The sequence below is a fragment of the Thalassophryne amazonica genome, chromosome 13 (genome assembly GCF_902500255.1).
Source record: "Thalassophryne amazonica chromosome 13, fThaAma1.1, whole genome shotgun sequence".
Taxonomy (NCBI): Eukaryota; Metazoa; Chordata; class Actinopteri; order Batrachoidiformes; family Batrachoididae; genus Thalassophryne; species Thalassophryne amazonica.
In genome coordinates this window covers 54,007,276-54,019,460 of record NC_047115.1, presented here as the reverse complement: position 1 = coordinate 54,019,460, position 12,185 = coordinate 54,007,276, and the positions used below count along the sequence as shown (strand labels likewise).

The 12,185-nt window shown below is 41.8% G+C and overlaps 1 protein-coding gene across 3 annotated transcripts in view; it reads right to left on the bottom strand.

The window, feature by feature from the left end:
- The window catches only part of mlip (muscular LMNA-interacting protein), a 74,621-nt gene that overhangs the window by 39,539 nt on the left and 22,897 nt on the right, over positions 1-12,185 (bottom strand). For all 3 annotated transcript variants that reach the window (XM_034185190.1, XM_034185189.1, XM_034185191.1), the window contains exon 3: positions 4,183-4,320. In XM_034185190.1, coding sequence (XP_034041081.1) covers positions 4,183-4,320 — 138 coding nt within the window. The remainder of the gene's footprint in view (positions 1-4,182; positions 4,321-12,185) is intronic.

Here is a 12,185-nt window from a genome sequence, read left to right as displayed (position 1 = left end):
GACAGTATTTTTTAAATTATTATTTGAACGTGTAGATCCTCGGTCAAGTGATCTCCTGCATACCACAAAACCAAACCAACAACTGATCTGAGAAACGACGCGAGACAGTAGATTAACCCCACATACAGTCCTCCATCACAAGCGCAAACACAGCGCAGTTGGGCATGTGCGCCACTCCATGGCACAGGGCACAACTACGCATGCAGTCACAAAGTTCTTCTGAAAAACTGGAGCGATCTGAATTCGGTTGGATGAATATGGGTGTGTGTGTGTGGAGACCATTCACCTCGTTCACAACGTGACAGAACTTAACGATGCGCTGTTACACGCAATAGCGCGCAACAACACGGAGCACTATTCTTGACCGTGCGTAATGGTTCCTGATCATTCTCAGACACAAGGGACTACTATTACAAATGTTTATTTGAACAGCTGTTATGATTGTGGAGTGCATAGAGTGGAAAATAAGGCGCTGTAAATATATTATAACCTAGGCAGCCTGATCTTTTAAATTTTTAGTTTTATATTTAGTTTTAATCAGGTTCCTTTTGTCTCTTTCTCTAAAATTGTATTGTAGCATTATTAGTTATTATTACTATTGTTGTTGTTGCTATTATTATTAATAGGCTATATAAACAAAAATAATTTTAAAATATTACAATTTGTAATAAATTTGACTCTTTTACGACAACAAACGCTGAGCCATTATTATACAGAAAACAAATGCACACAAATGGGCTGAGAGCTGCAACAGCTTAATGCTAACTTTAACATTGAAAATGCCATAGACATGCTAACGCCTTAGCATCGGTCCCGTTTTTAAGTTAGAAAATACAGACCATAAAATAATAGAAAATAAAGACCATAACAGGTCAGTTTAACATAAAATAGGTAAATATTACTCATAGACATATGCCCTTTAGGGTTTTAGTGGGGGAAAATTAAGATAATGAAAAATAAGACAATGAATCAACGAAGCATGAGATCGAAGCACTGTTTTGATCTGCGAATCACTGCTTCGATTGGTTCAAGGTTCAAAGCAAAGCCGGGCTGCAGAAAAGTTGTTACAGACCCACTGCAGGGTCTGTAATCAGTGTAGAGAAATGATCATTTTCCTAACCAACACCCCCAAAAACAACGGCCACTCTGAAGGACTGATAAGGGAATTGTTAAGCAAAAAGGTTATTAATGTCGGTGGATCGAATCATTTCTTAACGATACCCTTTGGAAAGGAGTAGAATGCCACTTCCTTGTTTGTTTTAGTGTACTTGGTGCAATTGACGTTTCTGGTTTCTGAGTCATAGGGAAAGCAACAGACTGGTCAAAGGTAACTGAACTGTATAAAACAGGAAAGGGATATAAAAAGATATCCAAGGTACTATGAATGACAATGAGCAGTGTTCAAACTGTAATTAAGAAGTGTAAAATGAGGAATTCTGTTGGAATCAAAACATGGTCAGGTAGACCAACAAAAATGTCAGCAACAACTGTGAGAAAATAGTTTGGGATGCAAAAAAAACCCCTCACAAACAGCTTGAAGAAAAATGGGCTGCATGCTCGAGTCACCAGAAGAAAACCATTACTATGCAAATGCCACAAAGTATCCTGCTTACAATTCGCCAAACAGTACAGAGAACAAAGTCATTTGGAGTGATGAGACCAAAATTGAACTTTTTGGCCACAGCCGTAAACATTATATTTGGAGAGGAGTCAACAAGGCCTATGATGAAAGGTACACCATTCCTGCTGTGAAGCATTGGAGGTGGATCACTGATGTTATGGGGATGTGTGAGCTACAAATGTAGAGGAAGCTTTGTCAAAAGTGATGGCAGGATGAATGCAGTATGTTATCAGAAAATTCCTGTTATAAATAGCAGACTTAGCCTCCGCCTAAAACTTGTGCCAATTACCAATGCTGATCGGGCTGTATCCGCTGTGGCGACCCCGAACAACACCAGGAGCAGCCGAATGAACAACAACAACTGGAGTTAATTTGCACTCATCAGCCCGAAGCTGCACAATGGAACATATTTGGATGTTCCACCATGACAACGATCCAAAACTTAAGAAATTTAAGAACTGGGGCATGTAAACTTTTGATCAGGGTCATTGGGTAGTTTCTGTTGTCATTAAGATTTAAAAAGAGTAAACACAAATGTTTTTTGTTGTTGTTATCAATCAGACTCTCTGAAAAATGGCCAAAAAATCAAAAATTCTGCCAGGGTATGTAAACCTTTGAGCACAACTGTCATTTATATACAACAGACGGAAGAAGTAAGTCCTAAATAGGCCTTAAGGCAGACTGCTACTGGTGCTTATCTCCTGATTCTGTAATGTCAAGCGGATGAGAGTCTACTACTCCCCCTGGTTGGGACACCAGTCCAACACAGGTTACTCCCAACTGAGGCCAGTACCCATTTACATCTGGGTGGACTGAGACAATGCAGATTAAGTGTCTTGTTTAATAGAATTCAAACCGAGGTCTACATATTTGCAGGCAGTTTGTTATTCACCCAACCACCTGCTCTGCTAGTTATATACAACTTATTATTATTATTATTATTATTATTATTATTGCTGTCTATCTATCTATCTATCTATCTATCTATCTATCTATCTATCTATCTATCTATCTATCTATCTATCTATCTATCTATCTATCTATTTATTTAATTAGCACTTTAATTGAAAAAAATCAAAATGTTCATCGGAACAATAATATTCTCCATAATAAGACTGAAAATTCAAATTTCAAATATAAAAATAATCTAAAAGTAGAAAACTACTAATAGACAGAAGAAAATAAGTTTGAAGATTAGCCTTAAAAACTTGGACATGGACTTTTCCATGTGAACAGGCAAAATGTTCTGCAAAATAAAAATACAATATGCAAAAGTTCTGAAGCCTCCTGAGTAATATCCAACACTTTTGATACAGCACAAGCTCACATCCTGTGACTGTAGGGAACCAGAAGGCACACATAAAGTGTAACAAGTTCAGCAAGACAGGTGGGTGCATGACCATTTCTCACTGAATTAAAAAAAAAATGAGGATTATTTTTAATACAAATCAGCACTTTTTCAGCCAGTTTTCTTTCAACAAGACACTGGATGGATGTGTGTATAATTAACTACTAATAACTAATAACTTTATTTCCATCAATTATTACAAAATACAAACAGTATATAATCTGTCTGGTGTAGGCAGTTCTCAAAAATTCAAATCAAATTACGAGTAGATGGTAGCAAAATATTCCATCTTTTCACATTTGATGTATAACTCCATGCCCTGACCGCGTTGCTGTGCATGTGTCAATCACGGCACTGTCAGCTGAGAGCAACAGAAACTGGTGGAGCGACGACGCCAAAATAAGTGGATTGAATGGATTTAACTGGATTGATTGATGGATTTACCATGGATTTAACTCAGTGCAGCTGAAGAGATGGAGAAATCTGGGGGCTACTCACAGAATTTCCAGTTTGGCAGAAGACACTGTTGCTACAGTAAGCTTTTTTGATGAGCCGACCACACCCTTTCGCAACAATTCACCAACCGAACTACTTACATAAAAATACACTGTGCAAATGATGGAATTGGATTAGAATGGGAATAACCATGTTGTGTCTGATGATTTGTGGATGTTCATGCTGGATTATGGTCACAAATATCCATTTTAAAACACCTATTTACCAGCTCCACTAATGTGTCGCCAGTAAAACTCAATTTGCGGCCGTACATTCCATGTCCGCAAATCATCAGACACAACAGAGTTATTCCCTAAATGTGTTGGAAGATGAGTAAGAGTAGTGAAGGAAGCCTCCAAGACATACAGACAATAAAGAAGGACTATAATCCTCTATGATTATGACTCAATGTGTTTATGCATGTGTGTGTGTGCATGCCTGTGTGCTAGCATGCGTGCATTTGCACACTATTGCACAAAAGTTTGAAAATGGGAATTGTGTGTTTTTCAACTTGAAAAGTGGTCATTAATTTTGCTTGTTTGTATTAATTATGTGTTTTAAAATGTAATTTTAAGAGGTTTAAGATGCCTGAAATATGCCTAACATCGTTGCACAGCACTGTATAGAAGCTGTTGCACTCACACTTATTTATATTGTCATCTTGCATGCAGAAATATTTCAACATCCTCATGCACAGACCCTGTTCTTCTATACTTACTTGAAGTTTTGTCTCTGGTTGGCTGGTGTTTCCTGCTCCTCCTTCCACCGAGTCCTTGATAAAAATTATCTCTGTTTTCAAAATGTCCCCGTCTGACATGGTCTTCCGAGTTGCCTCCTCATGGGACACAGTGAAATCCTGACAAGAGAAAACAAATCAAATGTTTAAGAAGAACTAAGAGAGTGAAATCTGAGAAAACCAGAGCTGAACTCCACCGAACCACTGAGCTCAGGGGTGTGATTGTTTGTTCCACATGCCATATTAATACGGTATGTGAAACACAGAGGTAACTTCGAGGCTCGCAGCAAATCTGTCAAACTGCCAGTGATGTCACACAGTAAACATATAGTCTGTGTATGGATAAAAATTACAATGGGATCACTTAAAATAAAGGTACATTAATTGATATTATTTAATGCAGCAATAAACATTTAATCACAGTTAATTATGAGTTCACTAATGTGTTTAGTAATCATTCAGTAATGTTGCTCACTGTATCCTTATACATTATTAAACTATGGGTAAATTAAAACTTTAGTTAACATGAACACCATTAATAAATGATGAGTGAACATAGTTACTGTATGTCTGGAAAGAAAATAGTGTGTAAGAAACCATGATCAAAATCATGAAACAGGTTAACATCTTTTATTTTTAAGAAAATCTGTGAAAGCTATGTGTCATCACTTTTTCTGGGATATAATATGCACAATTTTGTCTATCCAGTAGCATTATATTCAAGTTAGAATTCAAAAAGTATTCCACAAAAATATGTGTGATTATTATGTGACCCTAAGAGCTAATGGTGTTCTTATTTTTATGTGACATTAAATCTCACATTTATAGTAATAACCCCAAAAACATATATGACGTGATGCTCTCTTTCTTTATCCTTACTGCAGATAAGCAGTAATGAAATAAATGACTGATGGCCAAGGATGACATTTTATTCCTGGGACCAGAATCCAGGTAATTGGTAATGGCTTATGTCAGTAATTTCATTATTACATGTGCGAGCTTGGGGTATTTATGAGACGGGGCGTAGCTCGCACTGACGCACTCTGTGATGCAGTAATGGGGTACAAGTAAGAAGAAATACTGAGCTGTCTTTCTTGGAGCTTTCAGGGGTGTATTTGAAAGTTGCCGCATTGCAAAGCTTCTATTAGTATAATCAGACAAATAAAACTGCTGTTCTAGTGTGAATTAGACAGCTTTAAACACAACTTTACATACAATTTGGCAAAAAAAAGAAAAAAAAAACTTCCCCAACAGTCTATATTCCATTTCATCAAACAATAGTTATATTAAGTCACGTAGAATATCTGCTTCATTTCCATATGCAAGTAGTTTAAATTATTAGTTAGAAGACAAATGTATTTCAGTTTTTCTTCAGCGTCCTTTTCAGTCGGTAACTAGATTACTATAAATACACCAAGATAAATGGCTTGTTGTGTGGGCCGCCCGAAGAGGAGGTACTGCTGGCCAACACCAGAGGGCGCTCTGCCTGTAGACGGGCTTCAGGCACCAGAGGGCACAGTTCACCGCCAGGGACCCTGACAGCTGTCACTCATCATCTCATCTAGCCATCCATAAAAGCCTGGAGAAGACACCACACCCCTGCCGAGAAATCATCTGAGGTACTCAGGTAAAACTCTCAGCCATCTTTGTTCTTGTTCAGCTAAGCTTATTGTCGCAACGTACTTTCCTACTAAGCTCGAAAAGCTGTTTGCAGACGTTTCAGTACACTTGCAGCTGGTCAGGAGGAGTTGGTGTTTCCACTCCTCAGCTGTGAAGTGTGATTTGGGATCTGCACGACTGTGGATATTGTGAGAGTGGGAGGTGGTGTTTTTCTCCCTTTATCATCAGAACTCTGCTGACTGTTTGCTGGGTGTGTGCACACACCCACCCTTGACTGTTTCTGCTCCCTGCCAGCAGTACCCGATCTGACAGCTGGAGACAGTGGCCACCTGGTGACCTGGGACTTGGCGGCTCCGGTGTGTTCCAGATCCGTTGGCGGTGGAAATCGTGTGGGTCCCGACTCCTATCTGGACAGGCGTCTCCTATCCTCGAGCCTGCCCACACGACACCAACTGACTGTAGTATTGAATTGTATCTGTGCACATTTCACAACATTAAAAGTGTTACTCTTTATTTCCATTGACCGTTCATTTACGCCCCCTGTTGTGGGTCCATGTCATTACACTTTCACATAACATGGCTCTTTAAACAGAATGGGACATTATAAAAGATTGCAGAAATTGGTGGAATTACAGTACTCGGAAAATCTTTTCAATAGCTAATTTGCATTATTTATTTTTAAATAATTTTTAGGCTCCAGCTGAAGCAATGACTTTCTCCATAAATGACAGCCTTTTCATACAATGCTTCAAAACCCTGAATCAATTCATCAGTTGTGATTTTAAGATTCTGTTTGACCAAAACTTTTACAAAATGCCTTCCTAAATTCTCCATATTGCATATAGGTATTTATGTACTGCCATAGGGAGCACACTACTTGTTTTTCCCTGAATTTTACGAGGTTGGCAGGGTAACGCATTTCCATCTCCACCTCCTTTGTAACCCAGTCTGAAAAAAAGAAAGGTAGCACTAACGTATTGAAACATGCTATGTTTGCTTATTTTTGCATTTAAGATGACAAACTATGGTTATTTCATGAGTCAGCATCATGATTTTCTTCTTTGATGCTCACCCTGAGCTGGCCCCATGCCAAAAAAAACCCCACAAAATATCTGTAGATGAAGACCATCAGTTAAGTTCTCTAAAGACTGCAAAAGCTGTTGCGCCATAAGAACGATGAAGAACTCGCATTTGTGTTTGGTGCAAAACAGTTTAATGCAGATGCAGCTGCTGCTAGCGATCCAAAATATTTCTTTTGAAACAATTATGGAATAGGAGAAGTGAACCAAAAACCACCGATGGACCCAAGATTGTTGCCAGCAGATGGGAAGAAAGACAGCCACTCAGCTCCTGATCGCCCGGGTGGAAATAACGCCGCCGCACGATCTTTGATCGCCTGGGAGGAAGAAACACCAGGATGGAGCTTTCAAACACCCGTTTGGAAATAACACCCCTGCACGGCATTTGATTGCCTGGGAAGAAGAAACACCAGCACGCAGCTTTCAATCACCCGGGACGAAATAACACCGCCGCACAACATTTGATCACCTGGGAGGAAGAAACACCAGCACACAGCTTTCAATCACCCGGGAGGAAATAACGCCGCTGCACAGCATTTGATTTCCCAGGAGGAAATAACGCCGCTGTACAGCATTTGATTTCCTAGGAGGAAATAACACCGCTGCACAGCATTTGATTTCCTAGGAGGAAATAACACCGCTGCACAGCATTTGATTTCCTAGGAGGAAATAACGCCGCTGCACAGCATTTGATTTCCTAGGAGGAAATAACGCCGCTGCACAGCATTTGATTTCCTAGGAGGAAATAACGCCGCTGCACAGCATTTGATTTCCTAGGAGGAAATAACGCCGCTGCACAGCATTTGATTTCCTAGGAGGAAATAACACCGCTGCACAGCATTTGATTTCCTAGGAGGAAATAACGCCGCTGCACAGCATTTGATTTCCCAGGAGGAAATAACGCCGCTGCACAGCATTTGATTTCCCAGGAGGAAATAACGCCAATGCACAGCATTTGATCTCCCAGGAGGAAATAACGCCAATGCACAGCATTTGATTTCCCAGGAGGAAATAACGCTGCTGCACAGCTCTCAATTGCATGAGAGAAAGAAACACCAGCACGCAGCTTCAATCACCCAGGAGGAAATAATGCCACCGCATGACATTTAATCACCTGAGAGGAAGAAAGCCCAGCACAGAGCTTTCAAACACCCGGGAGGAAATAACGCCACTGCACGGCATTTGATCGCCTGGGAAGAAGAAACACCACCAGCACGTAGCTTTCAATCACCTGGGAGGAAATAACATCGCCGCACAACATTTGATCGCCTGGGAAGAAGAAACACCATGATGCAGCTTTCAATCACCCGGGAGGAAATAACATCGCCGCACAACATTTGATCGCCTGGGAGGAAGAAACACCAGCACGCAGCTGGGCAATTCTACGGTAACGAAATTACAATCTGAGCTAATCTGTCGTGGTTAGATGCCATATGTCCAGATTTTGCTGCTGTTGTAATTCCGTTACCATAGAATTGCCCAGCTTTCAATCACCCGGGAGGAAACAACGCCACTGCATGGCATTTGATCGCCTAGGAGGAAGAAACATCAGCACACACACACAAAAACGCAGTTTCAATCACATCCCAGGTGATCAAAAGCTGCACAGCTGTTGATTGCACAGGAGTCTCCTGAAAAAAATAATACCACCACACATCGACCGATCACACAGGAAACCTCTGAAGGAAATAATGCCAGCGCACAGGTACCGGTCACATGGGAGATTCCTGGATGAAATAATGCCACCGCACAGCTCTCGGCTGCATGGGAGACTCCTGGATGAAATAATGCCACTGCACAGCTATCAATCACATGGGAGACTCCTGGAGGAAATAATTCTGCCACGCAGCTCTTGATCACATGAGAGACTCCTACAGGAAATATTGCCCCTGCACAGTTCTCAATCACACAGGTGACTTCTGGAGGAAATAATGCCACTGCACAGCCCTTGATCGCATGGGAGACTCCTGGAGGAAACCTCCAACCTTATTGGGGTTGATGGCCTCCTGTCCAGGGGGAGTTCTAAACACTCACCCACTTCATGCTGTGGTGTCTTATGTGGTCATTTGGGAAAAAAATGGGTTTGATGAGACGTGGCTCTTTTTCCAGTATAACTGCTGTGGATTAAAGATATCACATTTGCCAACAGGTAAGCAGATAATCCTCTACATTCTGCCTACGTGTATAAAGATGGCATGTCACCACAGGGATTATTACTCATTTGTCCTGGGTACATAGAAAAAAAAACACAGTCATTCTTAGCTAGACACAGCTGTGTCACATCACCATTTTTCTGGAGTCTTTTCAGAGATTCTCACTTGTGTATGTGGGAAGAGAAGTACTATTATATATATTTATATAACGGCTGAGTGGATCCTTGTCATTTGATTGGTGCTTTGTATGTCACATGACATGGATTAATTCGTCCCATTTGTGTTGCATTGCATTTAGATTGCAGTTTGGTTCCATTTAGAGTGCAAATTTGGTTCCATACATTTGGTACCATTGCACTCTGCACACGTGCACACGTGCTCGCGCATGCACACGTGCCCCACACTTGCTCATGCACATGTCCACACGTGCTTGTGCACGCACATGCACATACACCCCACACATGCGCATGCACGTACACACAACACGCAGACACAAAACAAATCCACTGTGCTGTCTGGATGCTGTTGACAGAAAGTTGGAATGAAAAGCTGGACTAATTTCTGATGTGATTTTTTTTTTTTTTTTTTCGCTGCACTGAGGACGTACACAGTCTTTTTTTGGTAGTACACCTGCACACAAGCGCCGACCCAGTTGCGTATGTGTGCATGCACACGGGGGACAATGACTCTACTGACACATGATTTGATTGAGCTAACTGACGCTGTGAATTCTTGTAACACACACATATAGACACACACAAAAGGAATTTTTCAATACCACTGTTGCAAATGTGTTTGCTCTTGGTGTGGGTAAGTTTTAAACCATACTTGTGGGTACCACCTTGTGATTTAGCGCTGTATAAATAAAGTGATCTGAACTCTGTAGCATAATCTGAAATCTTGAATTTCATGATTGTGTAAATACGATTTTGGTGTATAAACACAATTTAACTTATTGGGGTGCATCACAAGCAGTTCCCTGAAGCAGAATTTCGGACTGGTTTAATATGGTTGATGTTGGTGTCATTTCATCTTCAACTGCTTATCCAAGATCAGGTCACAGGAGCAACAGCTCCAGTAAGGGACCCCAAACTTCCCTTTCCCAGGCCACATTTATCACCTCTGACTGGTGGATTTCCCAGGTCATTGTGGAGATATAATCTCTCCACCTAGTTCTGGGTCTTCCCAGAGGTCTCCTCCCAGATGGACATGCCTGGAACATCTCCCTAGGGAGGCACCTAGGAGGCATCCTTACTAGATACCTGAACCACCTCTACTGGCTCCTCTCAATGTGAAGGTGCAGCGACTCTGCTCTGAGCTCCTCACAAATGACTGAGCCTCTCACCTTATCTCTACAGGAGACACCAGTCACCCTCCTGAGGAAGTCCATTTCCACTGCTTGTTCATGCGGTGTAGTTCTTTTGGTTATGACCTAACCCTCATGACTATAGGTGAGAGTAGGAACGAAGATTGACCTTTCAGCTCAACTCCTTTTTCCTCACAAAAGTACAGTAGAGGGAATGCAATACCGTCCCTGCTGCACTGATTCTCCAGCCAATCTCATCCTCCATTGTCCCCTCACTTGTGAACAAGACCCCAAGGTACTTGAACTCTTTCACTTGGCGCTTAACTAAACTCTGGGTGTTTTAGTGAAGCATAGGGCTAGTGGCTGGTGATCACCTTCATATTTCGTGTTTTTCTTGTTGATTAATGTTGGCAAATTATACTGTATTTCTTGGCTTTCTGATGCCTGATTCTGTTTTTTCTCTCTGTTTAAGATGCAGCTTCATCCAGAAATGGGTGTGGTATTTGCGCTAGAGACACTCCGGTCCTGTGCACCAACAGCATTTCCTGTATATTCGTTTTGTGAATTGTTCTGTAATTTATGTCTGTAACATGGCCCAAGCAGAGGATCACCCCTTTGAGTCTGGTCTGCTTGAGGTTTCTTCCTCAGAGGGAGTTTTTCCTTACCACTGTTGCTCTGTGGGTTAGTAAGGTTAGACCTTATTTGTGTGAAGTGCCTTAAGGCATCTCTGTTGTGATTTGAAGCTATATAAATGAAAATAAATTAAAATTGAATTTGGGGCAAGACCGCATTCCCTACCCGGAGTAAGCAATCCATCAGTTTCCTGCAGAACACAATAGCCTCGGGTTTAGAGGTGCTGGTCCTCATCCCAGCATCTCCACACTTGGCTGCAACTCAATCCAGTGAGTGTTGGAGGTCACCGGCCGATGAAGCCAACAGGACCGCATCATCTGCAAAAAGCAGTGATGAAACCCTGAGCCCACCAAACTGAAGACCCTCCTCCCCCCAATTACGCTTCAATATCCTGTCCATGAATATTACAAATAGGATTGCTGACAAGGCGCACCCCTGGCAGAGGTCCACCCCTACCCGAAATGAGTCCTACTTACTGCTGAGGACCTGAACTTTGTGATTACAGAGATTGGATGGCCCTGAGAAGTGACCCCCCTGACTCCATACTCCTGCAGCACCTCCCACAGTATCTCCTGGGGTACCCAATCATATTCCTTCTACAAGTCCACAAAACACATGTGGAATGGATCCTTGTGAGAATGAAGAGCTGGTTGGTTGTTCCACAGCCAGGACAGGACCCGTATTGTTCCTTTTCAATCTGAGGTTTCACTGTCGGCTGAACCCTCCATTCCAGCACCCTGGAGTAGACTTTATGAGGGAGGCTGAGTAGTGTGATACCTCTATAGTTATATACTCTATACATGCATATTACATATAATATACATACACTCTCTGGTCCCCTTTTTTTAAATATGGGGACCACCACCCCAGTTTGCCACTCCTTAGGCACCTCCACACAATATTGAAGATACATCTCACCCAAGAAAGTCCTTCCACACCCAGAGCCTTCACTATTTCTGGATGGATCGCATCAACCCTGGGGGTTTTGCCACTGCAGAGTTGTTTGACTACCTCAGTGACTTCCACCAGGGAAATTGATGATGATCCCCCATCAGCTTCCAGCTCTGCCTCTACTATAGAGGGTGCTCCAGTCTGATACAAGAGCTCCTCAAAGTACTCCTTCCAGCGACCAATTACCTCCTCAGTTGAGGTCACATTCTTACTGTAGAGAGCTTGGATGGTTCCGTGTTTTCC